General features: G+C 44.2%; 1 protein-coding gene across 2 annotated transcripts in view; it reads left to right on the forward strand.

Moving 5' to 3' along the window:
• The window catches only part of LATS2 (large tumor suppressor kinase 2), a 50,476-nt gene that overhangs the window by 6,429 nt on the left and 29,961 nt on the right, over positions 1–14,086 (forward strand). For both annotated transcript variants that reach the window (XM_081197893.1, XM_081197894.1), the window contains exon 2: positions 3,418–4,075. In XM_081197893.1, the coding sequence (XP_081054019.1) occupies positions 3,734–4,075 (342 nt within the window). In that variant the 5' untranslated portion in view covers positions 3,418–3,733. The remainder of the gene's footprint in view (positions 1–3,417; positions 4,076–14,086) is intronic.

The following is a 14,086-nucleotide window of genomic DNA, read 5'->3' on the forward strand; positions in this document are numbered from 1 at the left end:
AAATAAGAAATCAAATATTCGAGGGCCCCCAAGGGGATCAGAATCTCATGTTAATAAAACCCACACTTTAATGTAAGCAGTGATACTTTTCTTGATTTGCTTTTTCAAAGGAAGAATGGATGAAGTTACCACCTTCTTGTAAATGTAAAAAACTGATGGGGAGACACTTTGCTCTTTGGTGGTGAGCTTTGCTTTTGGTCTGTAGTAAAGCCCCAGTGGATTCTGGTTTGGATTTTGAATCTGGGTTAAGTTTCTAGTTGCTGCGCTATTTTCATTCACCGCGGGTATTTGAATCATTTTATTTCCGTGCTACTTTCCATTCAGATGAATCCCAAAGCGGCTTACAAGTAATAAACAACGGCAGCATAGTGAAATGTAACAGAACATCACAAATGCAGCATATAAGTCATATGAAATAATTAACAAATCATCAGTAAAACCTAATATTTCACTCTCTTCGGGTTAATTCAGTCCCTTTTTTCTATCTTCTTTTCCCTTTCACCTTGATTCTTTTTCCATATCCTCTCCAAATATTTTGAGAAATATTTTTTTTTGGGGGGGGGGGACGGGCCCTAAGCTGTTCACGAAGTAAAAATAAATAAATAAATTCATTGGAGCTAAAATACTAACAAAATGAAAATACATTGCTGCCGGTAAAAACCCTGATGCAAAATACCAAGCCATGGGGGATAGACAATCGCCCTCTGTATAGGGGCAGGTCCCTGCCTCTGTTGGCATCGTCTCGAAGACTGTCTGTTTGCATGTGGCTCTGGAGAATGAAGAAACCCACGAACAGTTTTATCACGCCTACCCTGCTGATCATGCCGTTTTGGGCTCTCCTCCAGAGGAATGTGGACTGTTTGCACCAGCTGTGTGCGCTATAGCCAGTTTTGCCTCTGTGTTGATGGAAGGCTTGTCCTCGGCACAAGTTTTCATCTACAGTATATACTTCTGTTCCTCCCCCTCTTCCCTGCTCCCCCACCTTTTCTGGAGATTGCTTTTTCCTATTTTATAAAGAAAGTAGTTCGGTGGTAAGGAATGTGATCAAAACCTAAATCCTAAACACAATTGCTTGAAAGCAGTAGAAGTTCTATCTACATTTGTTTAGGATTTAGGGGCGTGGAACCTCAGGAATCAAATGAGCCCACACTGTCTGGTCCTCAGAACTCTCCCCAGAACCTTGCAGAGCCTGCTGGGCAACACCAAGTTCTATTTTTTTACTTAACCTCTGGCTCCACGTACCATTGGCATATGGCCCTGGAAGGGTATCCAGCGGGAAAAAGGTTCCTCACTGTAAATAATGCACACAATATTTAGAAAATTCTCATATGTGCATGCTGTTGAAATGAATGGGAATTGTACGAGAGCTCAGAAACAGCAGAATCATAGAATTGCAGAGTTGAAAGGGACCATGAGGGCCACCGGGTCCAAAGCCTTTGCATTGCAGGAATCTTTTGCCCAGCGTGGGGTTCAAACCCACAACCATGAGATTAAGACCTACCAACTAAGCTAGAAACATATTGTTTGTAGCTAATTTGTCCCCAGAAGAGCAAAGAGACTCGGGCTAGGTACAAACCATACATTTAAAGCACATGCACATACCCAAATAATCCCGGAAACTGTAGTTTATTCCCCCACAGAGCTAAGAACTGCTTTTTTAATGAGCTAATATATTTGTGTTGAGATGTGCACCAGTCTGTTATGTGTAAGAAGGGTCAGGGACAAAGCCCATAAGAACGCAGGAGCCTTCTGGATCAAGCCAATGTCCCATCTAGTTCAGCATCCTGGCCTCTCCGTGGCCACCCAGATGATTAGAAATTGATTTAGCGTTGCCATTACCCCAGGCACATCTCTTCTGCAGTTTCCCCCTTGTGCCTCCCTTCACCTGCTTTTGACTCAAGCAGCAAGAGTTTGGCTGGTACAGTTTAGCTGGCATAGTTGCGCCACCCTGAATTACTGCATCAATGAAAAATCTCCTGAATTGTTTACTGGAATTCTTGAGCATGTCTAATGGCAAGATTACAATTTAAATAGCATAGGCTGCCCTTTTCCAGTTAAGACTCTGCCAGAGTGGCTTGCGATACCGTACCAACAAACCGATGTGAACATTAAGCCCGGCACAATAATAAAATCCTCATTATTAAAACAATCCATGGTATGCTTTACGATCCACACAAACACACCAGTAATGCATACACATTCCTGCAAAAGTAAATGAAGCCGCCTTTTCAGTTAAATATATCAGTTTCTATTTACCAATAAAAATTCTTGGCCATAATGGACAGAGACTGTTCCAAGTCTCCTCATAAATGGCACAAGTCATCATTCTTAGATTTATTTGTTTGTTATTTAGATATTTATAAACCTCACTTTCCTAAGAAATGTAACAAGGCACTGTACAACAGAAATGACAGGATCTCTATGTCTTTTGTATATGGCTTCAAAAACTGGTTGTGGGAGGACACTGAATGTGGAATAACTGGTAATGTCTCCACAGCCTCAGTGGTTGAGGGTGGAGTGTAAGGAATCAGGGGGCCTGTGAGGTAATTGGGGGCCCAGGTTGTCGAGAGCGTCATGAGTTGGATGTTACCAAGTGCACATGTGTTTCTGATAACACACTACGGACAACATGTAAATGAGTGTCATCATGGAGGCCCAGTTTTTCCAGTGCAGTTGTGCAGCAGTCCTCTTGCTTTTTTTGTTGGTCTGCAGACCTTAGAGATGGGCTCTAAAGTTTCTCAGTAAAACTTGTAAATTGTGTGCGTGTGCGCGCACACGCATTTGTAAACACAGTGATTCCATTCAGGATGTTCTCCTGTCATTGCCAAATGCTGACAATTATTATTTGTTACTCCAAAAAGCTCAGAGCAGCATACATGAGAGAAATCCAATTTTTATATTCCCATGCACTCTGCTAAATTCAAATAAGAGTAACTTGCATGGCACAGCCTTGCATGGGTATTTTGACTCCTTGATCCAGAACTAGCAGTCAGTTCACTGAGTACAGTTTTTTTACCTCATTTCCTGTATTATTGTTTTGTTATGCATTAAATTTGTTAGTGGCTTTATCTTGCCCAGGGCAACCCAAAGTGACTTACAGTTGAATCTCTAGAACTCTCTCCTCATTGAATCTCCCAGACGCCCAGTGCTCTTCAGGAAAAAGTTTTAAGAGCTTCTGGGGAAAGCGTTTTGTTTATTGTTGGATTGATTTAGTATAAAACTTCCTGGACAGTTTTAATTGTGACATATTTCCATATTCTGCATGCTCTTAATCTTTTCTTTGTTCACCATTTTGCATTTCACAAGCAAAGCAGCAATGTGGAATATAATAACATACCAGACTGACTCTTGGGAAGAATTCTTTTGATAAAGAAGAAGAGAACTGCATGACTATATCTGTGTTCTGCTTTCTTCCAGATACTGTATAGCAGCGAGATGGAAGTTTCAGGGTTCCCCTCTGTGTACAGAAATTCTGAAAACTCTGAACTGAAGAAGCTTGAAAGTGGCACCTGCTCCTTGAGACTTATGTAGTGTCATAGACATACCAGGGGACTTCAGAGAATACGGAAGTGTGACACAGTCTCCTCCCCAGTTTTACCATTTATGTTGGAACTACTATCAAGGGATTATGTTTTGCAGCAAACTGATACCTTCAGGAAGAACCGTGTTGAATGTCCCTTTGGTTTTATGCAAAAGAAGTTGGAATTTATGCTGAAACAAACCTGGATTAACCATGAGGCCAAAGACTTTTCCTGCTACCACTTACTCTGGGAACAGCAGACAAAGATTGCAGGAGATCCGGGAAGGTTTGAAGCAACCTACCAAATCTTCCAGCCAGGGATTGCCCATTGGACCAGGAGGCGAAACTTCTCTGGACCCTAAAATTGCAGTAGGGAAAGATGCAGCCAGGCAGCAGCAAATGAGACCAGTTGCCAAGTTTGGGCCTTACCAGAAAGCACTGCGAGAAATCAGATATTCTTTGCTGCCCTTTGCTAATGAGTTGGGCACCACTTCTGCAACGGTTGAAGTTAATAGGCAGATGCTCCAGGAACTGGTGAATGCAGGGTGTGATCAGGTAAGCATTATATTAGAGCAAGCTGGCTCTGCTTCAAGGCTGTATTAATTGGATAGTGATATTGGTGGAAATACAGGCATACAAGAACCAAGTTAAACACTCCCCCTCATTATGGTCCATGGGGTGGACATTGTGGTTTTGTTTACCACATGCTGATGTGCTTTGCCACAGCATTCACTCTGCCACGCTGAGTTGGGGATTGAAAGAGAATGGTTGACAGAATGAGATGAAATACAGTCATACCTCGGGTAGAAGTAGCTTCGGGATGAGTATTTTTGGGTTGCGCACTGTGGCAACCCGGAAGTAACGGAGCGTGTTACTTCTGGGTTTCGCTGCTCGCGTATACAGTCAAAATGACGTCACGCGCATGCGGCGAATTGCGAGTTGCAGACGCGTGAACTTGGGTTGCGTTCACTTCAGGATGCGAATGGGGCTCCGGAATGGATCCCGTTCACATCCAGAGGTACTACTGTACTTTGCATTCTTGTTCCATAGGCTGCCCATAATTTTGCTTTAAAAAATGCAACATGCTTAAGTGATGGTGTGATTTATTTGTTTATTTTTAATGTAACAGAAGAATCTCCAGTGGGGTTTGCCACTGTAGATGCAAAACCAGGGTGGAATCTACACACATTAAAAACACACAGTGAAAATGCTTTTTAAAAAAATCATTTTGAAAAATACATTGAATTTTGCATAGCTCGCTTTCGCCATCTAGTGCCACATTTGTATATTGCACTTCACAACACATTTAAAATGTTTTATTTGCAGCTGTGTAGATGAGTCCCAGGACTCACTGGGGCTTGTCTCCATTGGAGTTTGCTGTGTGTTTGCATTCATGTTTAATTTGCATAGTCCACATGACGTTACCCTCAAACAACATCAATCTCCCAGTAAATTTGGGTTTACTTGATACAGGAATAATCTGAATGTTGAGGGAGAGTAGGCACGAAACTGTTTCACTTGTGGGTCACAGATGATTTGTTGCATTGTTTTGGGAGTGGATCAGTCGTCACTTTCTGCTGTTTCCCTTTGCATGCTCACTTCTTCCTCTGTGCTTTCACTTCCGGTTATGTTCATAACAATTTACAGCATGCTCCTTAAAGGAGGAGTGTAGATTTGCACCCAACCAGAAAACTGCCAAGGTGTGTGCTGAGAATTTAAAACAATTCCCTGACTGTGCACTCTTGCACACTTCCTGGGCAGGGAAATCTTTTTAAAAACAAGGTGTGCTCGCACATCTCTCTCCCCACATGCCCTGCTGGTACTTAATCGGCATAACAGAACCAACAAATTAGAAGGGGGGGGGCAAACACAAAAGGGAACTCCTACTGGTATGAATGGGGAAAGATTGAAGCAGCTCCTCATACACATCCAATTACGTGTGGGTGTGGACTGCTACGGTCTAATTTGAATTGGGGGGGGGAGTGGATTGACAGCTCAACAATACTCCAATGTGGACAAGCCCCAGGATGCAGCCCCTGGGCATATTTTAATGGCACGTTTCCTCACAGGAACATATAAAGTAAAAAGTATAGAGTGCCTTTCTCTTTTTCTCTCCTTAAATAATGGTATCCAACTCATATGCAGCTGGTACTAAGCATCCTTTCTGTGCCAGGGGTATAGCTTCTAGAGCAGGGGTCGGCAAGGCTTACTGGGCATGGGCTGGATCACTCCCGCAGAGATCCTCTGTGGGCTGGGCCAATGCAGTGCAGCGCCGGAAATCGCTTCTGCACATGCCCAGATTCTGAAAATCGTGTTTTTTGGCGTCTGTGCGTGCGCAGAAGCGATTTCCAGAGCCGCAGAAGAGAGTCCCTGCGCCGGCTGGTTTAGCACAGCATGCGGGGACTCGTTGAGCGGGTAGCTCGGTTCGTGGGTGGCTTGTGGGCCAGTTAAACGGCCTCCGTGGGCTGCTTCCAGCCCATGGGCCTCAGGTTGCTGACTCCTGTTCTAGAGAGTCCCAAGCCCTGACATCTCTGCTTTTGGAATTTAAGCATCGGTTAAAAGGAATTTCTTACTCTGTTTTACTTCTGTTCCGAGCTGCACTTCCTGTAAGGCAAAAATGGTCCCACTGAGTATCAAGACTGAAGAAAATGCAGAGCGGCCTGTCACTGGATCCCCCTGGCAGCTCATTCTATTTCTAGACATTCCCCTACTTCCTGCCTCTTGTGTCCAAGAAAGCCAAAGGCTATAAGACGTTGCAGAGTGGCCGTGTAAATCGAACCCACCATTTTTCTAGAAACCCATGGGGGCTAGAAATGAGCTTTAAAATAGAATAATGTTTGCATCAAATGAAACATCATCAGCTTGGTTTTTAAATGGCGTTTTGCATTCTGACGTTGTGCACCGCCCTGTTATTTTATGATACGCTGGTATGGAAATAGTTTTACAGATAAAAATAAATAAATGCCAAGTGCTGCGGCGACCGAAGAAGTATTGAGCAGTGAGGCATGGCTTTGGGGCATGAGTACTAGACCGGCAGGGGGCACCGCCTATCACCAAGAGAGTCTAGGTTCTGCTTTAAATGCTCCAAAGAATCTGCAGACAGGCACAGGTTTCCCATAAATGTGTTTATAAAGAGAACTAAATGTTCTCTGGCTTAAAAAGATGAAATTAAACCTTCTTAGCTTTTTGCTGAAGACACATCTCTTTACCGTGACCTTTGACACTTGAGATACATAATTTAAGCTCCACCGTATTCTTTTGACTGTAATTTGCTTTAACTGGCTTTAATAATTGTATTTTTAATGTTTTGTGATCTGCGCTTGGGACCTAATGGTGAAGGGCAAGTAAGAAATGTAATAATATTAGTAGTTTTGTAAAGGACTGTTAACGTGGCTGTGTGCTGCAATCTATAAGGAGGAAGTTTTCACATAACCTAACCATAGTTCCCTGTTGAGGGAGTTTTAAGTGGGGGGCTCTGATTGGTTTAAACTATGGCTAGGGCTTTAACAAACCTTAGTTTATGATTCTGGCTTGTTCACTGGCTATCCTTTAAATCAACAACTAACATGACACACCACATTTGGTTTAAAAGCAGAAGTGGGTGCTTTTGATCTACATCTGCTGAGGGCTTTTAGAGGTCTCAAATATTGCAAATCATTGGTGTCCAGAGGTGGCCTTAAGAAGAAGAACAGCAACAAAAATATGGGCTTTACCTTTCCCCAACAGCTGAATGTATAACTTCTTATTCATTCAGAGATGACTAAAGCAAATAGCATGTGATATTATGAATTTTTTTTAAAAAGCTCAGACAGTTTCAGGAGTTGTAGAACTAGACAGCAAAAAGGCACAGACTTACTCAGTAAGAAAATATGAAGCCAGAATCGCTGCTAGTTGCCCATCGGCTGGTAAACAAAACTTGCAGGGCCTGAAAGTGCACCTTTCAGACTTTGAGAAATACTGGTGGCAGGACTGTAGCTGTCCTCCTTGCTGATCATTAATCCACTTGGAAGCACCCCAGGCAATTAGATGTGGAATGTTGCATGAAGTTGTAGATAGTAGCTTTTTAAATATTTTAATTGCCCTGAATAGATGCAATTGGGCATGTGATTGGATTTGTTCATCAACTTGGATAAGTTTTGGGTTCCAGCTCGCGCTCTCTTTTTCATTCTTTCTCAGAGCGGAAATGTTGACAGGGTTGTTGCTTCTGCTACAAAATGATATGCTGATGTGAATTGTGGAACAGCTGCAGTGCGGGAAACTGTTTTTCAGCAATATGGATCTGGTTGTGCCTTAATACATTTAGCAAAGTTTGGCGTGAAGCGGCAAAATGTTTGTGATCTGACGTCTTTCAGCTCAGGGGCTTCCCAAATTTCGGGGGGGGGGGGAGGAGAAGAACCACGTGCACACACATTGCTGTTTATACTAATACCAGGAACTGTTGAGAGCTTAAAATCTGAATTTTCATAAGTTATGCAAATTAGGCAAAATATAGTTGGCTATTCATGGGGAGTGTAGTGTCATAGGACTGTCTGGGTGCAGAGGAATGGTGGAAGGAACCAGCTGGGGAACCTTTCACTGGAAGAAGGCTCAGACAATGAGTGGTTAGAGGCAGATGACTGGGAAGATGTGTCGGAAGCTGAAGAGGTAAAAGGACTTAGTGAGTTGAGCTAAGCTAAGAGATCTCTTGTAGACAGCCCTATGAGGATTACGGGGTTGAGTGGTGTGGTGTGTCAGGTTTTATAAACTGAGATATGGTCAGTCTGAGCGTTGTTTTTTGTTTTAAAACCTGTTTTAACTTACACTATTTTGCACCTAGCCCACCTAAAGGTAAAGGGACCCCTGACCATTAGGTCCAGTCGTGGCCAGCTCTGGGGTTGGGGCGCTCATCTTGCTTTATTGGCCGAAGGAGCCGGTGTACAGCTTCCAGGTCATGTGGCCAGCATGACTAAGCCACTTCTGGCGAACCAGAGCAGCACACGGAAACGCCATTTACCTTCCCACCGGAGCGGTACCTATTTATCTACTTGCACTTTGACGTGCTTTCGAACTGCTAGGTTGGCAGGAGCAGGGACCGAGCAACAGGAGCTCACCCCGTCGCGGGGATTCGAACCGCCGACCTTCTGATTGACAAGTCCTAGGCTCTATGGTTTAACCCACAGCGCCACTCGCGTCCCTACCTAGCCCACCTAGGGACCGTTTATTCAAGGGGAGGATGAGAGTATAATTCATGCATGTCCCATCTGTGTCCATGAAGCCTAAGCCCAGATAAGGCCCCAGTGGAAGGCTAGCCAGTTCCCTCCACCTTCAATATTCACTGTTTGCTTTTATCAGCCACACCATAACGAGTTCTTTTGGCAACGTGCAAATTAAAACAAATACTGCTTCTCTAGCGTCTAGGACTTTACCAGCTGCAGTTGTCAGACTGCTAGATTCTGCACGTGCTGCTAGATTCTGTGCTCAGGCCCAACAAAGGGGAGCAGCATCTCTGCTAATACCTGAGACTGTTTATGATGCCTTTCCATGACCTGGGAAGTTAAGAGTTATTTGTGAATATTGTAATGTGCCGGAGAACATCTACCTGTCCCCCATGTTGAAGTCAAGGGCTTGGAATCTTGTCTGTTCAGGCAGCAGTCTTGATTGCATTCCAACATCCTTTCATCTTGCTGGGATGGAAAACACATTGAGAAACCAAAGACCGATAGTGAGATGAAAAGAGCAAATGCAACAAAAAGTGTATTGTGGTCTCTTAAAGAATAAACAAATGTATTGTGGCTTCAGCTTTCATGGGCCAAGGGCATCTGACAAATTCGACTCTAGTCCACAAAATATGGTGCCACAATAAATTCCTTAGTCTTTAAAGGGCTGGGGTGTTGTTTGGGGTTATGGGGGGGGGTTGCTGTTGGTTTTTTTTGTATCTTTATTTTAGATTTAGTTGTCATCCATGTGGAGTTGGTTCAGTTTGGTCTTGTATTTTTAAAACTGTTTTGTTCATTGCTGATGACTGCTTTTGCTATGTTGCAGTTATGTTCTCCCCCTGTTAAAAGCCATGAGTGTGGTTTGACCTGTGGAAAGGCAACATACAAATAAAACAATGTGTGTGTGTGTGTGTGTGTGTGTGTGTGTGTGTGTGTATGGGCTGTAAGCCTGCTTTTACATCTGAAGCATCAGGCGAACATACCCGCAAATCACCTTGTCGTTAAAGCTTGCCAGCCATGCTTCTGTTTGCTTTCTTGCTTGCCTGTCATTGCCACCTGTAGCTTGGAGAAAGTTAGCAAAGATCCTCCAACTGGGAGCCTGAAATGGGAGAAGGTTGCATTGGTTGTACAGCCTTATAGGGCTCTCACCCTAAGGTGGGAGGGAATGGTTAGGAAGGAGAAGACAGATGGGTGTTTAGTTTGCTAATACAGTCATACCTCGGGTTGAATATGCTTCATGTTGAGCGCGTTTGAGTTGCGCTCTGCGGCAACCCGGAAGTAACGGAGTGTGTTACTTCTGGGTTTCGCTGCTCGTGCATGCGCAGACCCTCAAAATGATGTCACGCGCATGCACAGAAGCAGTGAAAGCGACGCGTGCAAGCGCAGACGTGCCGTCGCTAGTTACATTTGCTTCTGGATGTGAACGGGGCTCCGGAACAGATCCCGTTCGTATCCAGAGGTACCACTGTATACTCACCTGAGCTTTCAGATGTGAAGAGTTTGCTGAAAAAATACCTCATGTACCGTTCCTTATAGCATGTCTGTCTTTAGGTAGGGTTGGAGGACAAATTTGATTCAGCATGCATTTAAAGTTGCATCTATCAAATCCTGCCTTTCCAAAACATCATTTGAACTGAAACACAGCTCCCCTTTGAAATTCACACTTATCTTCATTTTGAAATGAGGCTCTACAGCCAGTGTTTATTTTAAAAAAGCATCTAGTAAGGGAAAGTGTACATGAAAAATAAAGGCATTAGCAAAAATAGCATACAAAAATGTGCATTGCGGGAAATTGCTTAAAATATGTGTACGTTAGTCAAAACTGCACATGGAAATGTGTTTTGCACTAAAATGCTGGTGAGTTTTCAAGGGGGTTAAATGACAAATTGCTGCAAAATGTGGAGAACTGGGGAAGAATGAGAAATGGAGAGAACCAAAACCGACAGATCCATGACCCCACTCCACCCCAATCTCCAGCCCAAAAAACTCCCAACATTTCTCCAGCAGTCCCTTGTCCTTCACAAAAGTATATTTCTGCCCATTTTAAAGTTGCTTCCATTATAACCAAATGAACTGGCTGGTCACATCCATGACTTGTTTTTTTTTTTAAAAAAGCTCCAGACAATTATGCCGCAGCATTTTCCCAAACATAGTGAGCCACAATATGGCTTGCTTGTGCCACGAGGGGAGGCATGTTCACAATGAAACCACAACTAATGCAAACTATGGCTTACTGTGACATGCAAACAAGCCCAGTTTTTTTTTTAAGTTTTTTTTTTTTTTAATGCTCTAATCAGAATAATTCATATATTATAACGGCTTAATTCTGAGCACGGAGCTTGTGTTTCCTTGGAATGGAATTGGGATTTTTGTGTCTGTGCAGAACAAACAACAACAAAAACCCTTCACCCACTTGACACCGGATTTTTGTCATCTGATTTTGGCTGCATAAAGGGAGCAGTAAAAAGTCACAAAGGAATGTGTAGTATTGTGAGAACAGAGTCTTGCTAGGAAAAGAGGAAACAATTGCTTCAGCAGGTCATTGAAAACATTGATCGTTTGTTCATTCCTGTGCTCAAAGTCACTTCTGAGTCCGAAAGGGTTGAGAGAACTACTAATGCAGCAGGAAGTGGTATCACAATAGAATCAGGGTGTAATAGTTCCTCTTGGAAGGTTTTTATGCTTAGTCAAAACCACACTTCTTGATAGTTTAGACTTGACAGGCCCCCAAGTGGCTCGGGTTAGGGCAGAAAAGTCGTCCGCCCCCCCGCCCAGTGGATTGAGACCTTTTAAAAAATATATATCTTTATTACAGCCAGTTCTGTATATAATAAATTTCCAGTGATCTCCCATCCAAGGGGCTTGACTAGATCCATGCCTTCTTCACTTACTAACAATCCACGTGGACCCAGTTTGACTGCTGGCCATGTGAGCTGAAATTTGTAACCAACATGGGATGATAGTGATCTCCTCTTCTTCCCATATCATGTCACTGACATGGGAATTTAATCTTTAGAATTTATTTCACCAGGGATGACAACTCTCGCTTTATAAGCGAAGAAAAGTTTCTCAGGAGGCGTCTCCCCCACCCCATATATTTGGCACATATTGCTGTTCATGTATAAAACCAAGGATGGAAAAGTGCCGTAATAGAATCTTTGAGAGATAGCCTTTGCCTGAATCTCTGTCCAGGGCTGGTGTCAAGGGTAGGCCCACCCCTCCCCAGCAAAGGGTCCACTAACGGGGGCGTCCCCTGGGCCTTCTGCAGTGGGGAGGCAGTTTCACTGGGCAACCACCTCTAGCAAGGAAAGCAAACTAGAACCACATACTTAAAGCTGCTAGTTGTGAAGGTGGTACCCTGCCTCGCTCAACCGAAAGCTCACTGGCCTGCTTCAAACCCCAGCTCATTCACCCCCTGCCCCTCTTTCTCGCCCCTCTCTACCACCCCTCTTGTTGACTCTGCCGCTGCCAGCCCAGCTTGCTCACCTGCTGCCCTGCTTGCTTGCCCTGCTGCCTGCCTGCCTGTCTCTGATGGTGCCCTCACACTGGAGCCTGTGCAGTCTGTTGACAGCTTGACGATGGACTAGTACCAATATTTGTGTGTGTGTGTGTGTGTGTGTGTAAAGCAGTAGAGTTGCACAGCTCAGGAAACAAATGCAGTCGCCGAAGAGATAAGCCAGTTTTAAACAATCTTAAAAAACTACTTTGTTTTCAGCGTTGCAAAAGACATCCTGCGCCAGAGGACTTCTAATGCCAGTAATTTTCAGCATGTTGTAGGTCAGAGAAGCATGACACGGTGCTCTGGAATGCGCAGGCTACGTGCCAGTTTGTAGTGGAGTATCGCTTCAAAGCAGCATATGTAGGATGTTTCTTGCAGAAAGTTGTGCATGTTCCCATAGTTTTCTAGTTCATTGCCTAGCAGGCGGATAGTTATGAACCTAATCTTTGCTCTAGCTGCTTGAGGCGAAGCACGAAGGAATTTGGGCAGAGTCCGGGTGTCATGGGTAAGGTAGAGTAAATCCTCCTTCAAACAGACATTGGGTTTTATTTACATTCTGGAAGGTTCCCTTTAAAGGCCTTCCCTCACATTCTACTGGGAGTGGCCAAGACCACATAACACTGGTCCTGAAAGACCTACATTGGCTCCCAGTATGTTTCCAAGCACAATTCAAAGTGTTGGTGCTGACCTTTAAAGCCCTAAACGGGCTCGGCCCAGTATACCTGAAGGAGTGTCTCCACCCCCATCGTTCAGCCCGGACATTGAGGCCCAGCTCCGAGGGCCTTCTGCTGGTTCCTCACTGTGAGAAGGGAGGTTACAGGAACCAAGCAGAGGGCCTTCTCAGTAGTGGCGCCCGCCCTGTGGAATGCCCTTCCATCAGATGTCAAGGAAATAAACAACTGTCAGACTTTTAGAAGACATCTGAAGGCAGCCCTGTTTAGGGAAGTTTTTAATGTTTCCCCCCCCCTGTTTTTAGTGTTATGTTGGGAGCCGCCCAGAGTAGCTGGGGAAGCCCAGCCAGATGGGCTGGGTATACATATAAATTATTATTGTAAATTATTATTGTGTGTGTCCATGAACTCTGAAGGATATAGAGTTGAGCTTGGATGTGGCAGTTCCGAATTTGGGTGCCTTGCCTCTCAGTTATGCAGTTGCCTTCAAAATTTCTTATACAGTGGTGCCTCGCAAGACAAAATTAATCCGTTCCGCGAGTCTCTTCGTCTAGCGGTTTTTTCGTCTTGCGAAGCAACCCTATTAGCGGATTAGCGCTATTAGCGGTTTAGCGGCTATTAAAGGCTTAGCGGCTATTAAAGGCTTAGCGGATTAGCGGCTAAAAGGCTATTAGCAGCTTAGCGGCTTAGAAAAAGGGGGGAGCGAAAAAAAATCGGAACACTTGCAAGACGTTTTCGTCTTGCAAAGCAAGCCCATAGGGAAAATCGTCTTGCGAAGCAGCTCAAAAACGGAAAACCCTTTCGTCTAGCGGGTTTTCCGTCTTGCGAGGCATTCGTCTTGCGGGGCACCACTGTAGTTTAATTCTTCTGTCTGTATACTGGGGAAAATAATATTCAGTTAACTCAGTTTTGTGAAGCTCACAGTGTGCCCTTGAGCACTATTCACCATCTCTCACTCTAACCTTTACATGGTAGTTGTAAGGAAGAAAAGGTGGGGTACCTTATCATAAAATTGTGGAGTTGGAAGGGACCCTAAGGGCCATCCTGTCCAGTCCTTCAATGCAGGAATCTCAACTATAGCAGCCAAGACATGTGGCCATCCAACCTCTGCTTAAAAATCTCCAAGGAAGAAGAGTCCACAACCCCTATGGCAGTGGTTCTCAACCTGTGGGTCCCCAGATGTTGTTGGACTACAACTCTC

The sequence above is a fragment of the Podarcis bocagei genome (assembly GCF_964188305.1).
Source record: "Podarcis bocagei genome assembly, chromosome: 6".
In the NCBI taxonomy this organism is placed as follows: domain Eukaryota; kingdom Metazoa; phylum Chordata; class Lepidosauria; order Squamata; family Lacertidae; genus Podarcis; species Podarcis bocagei.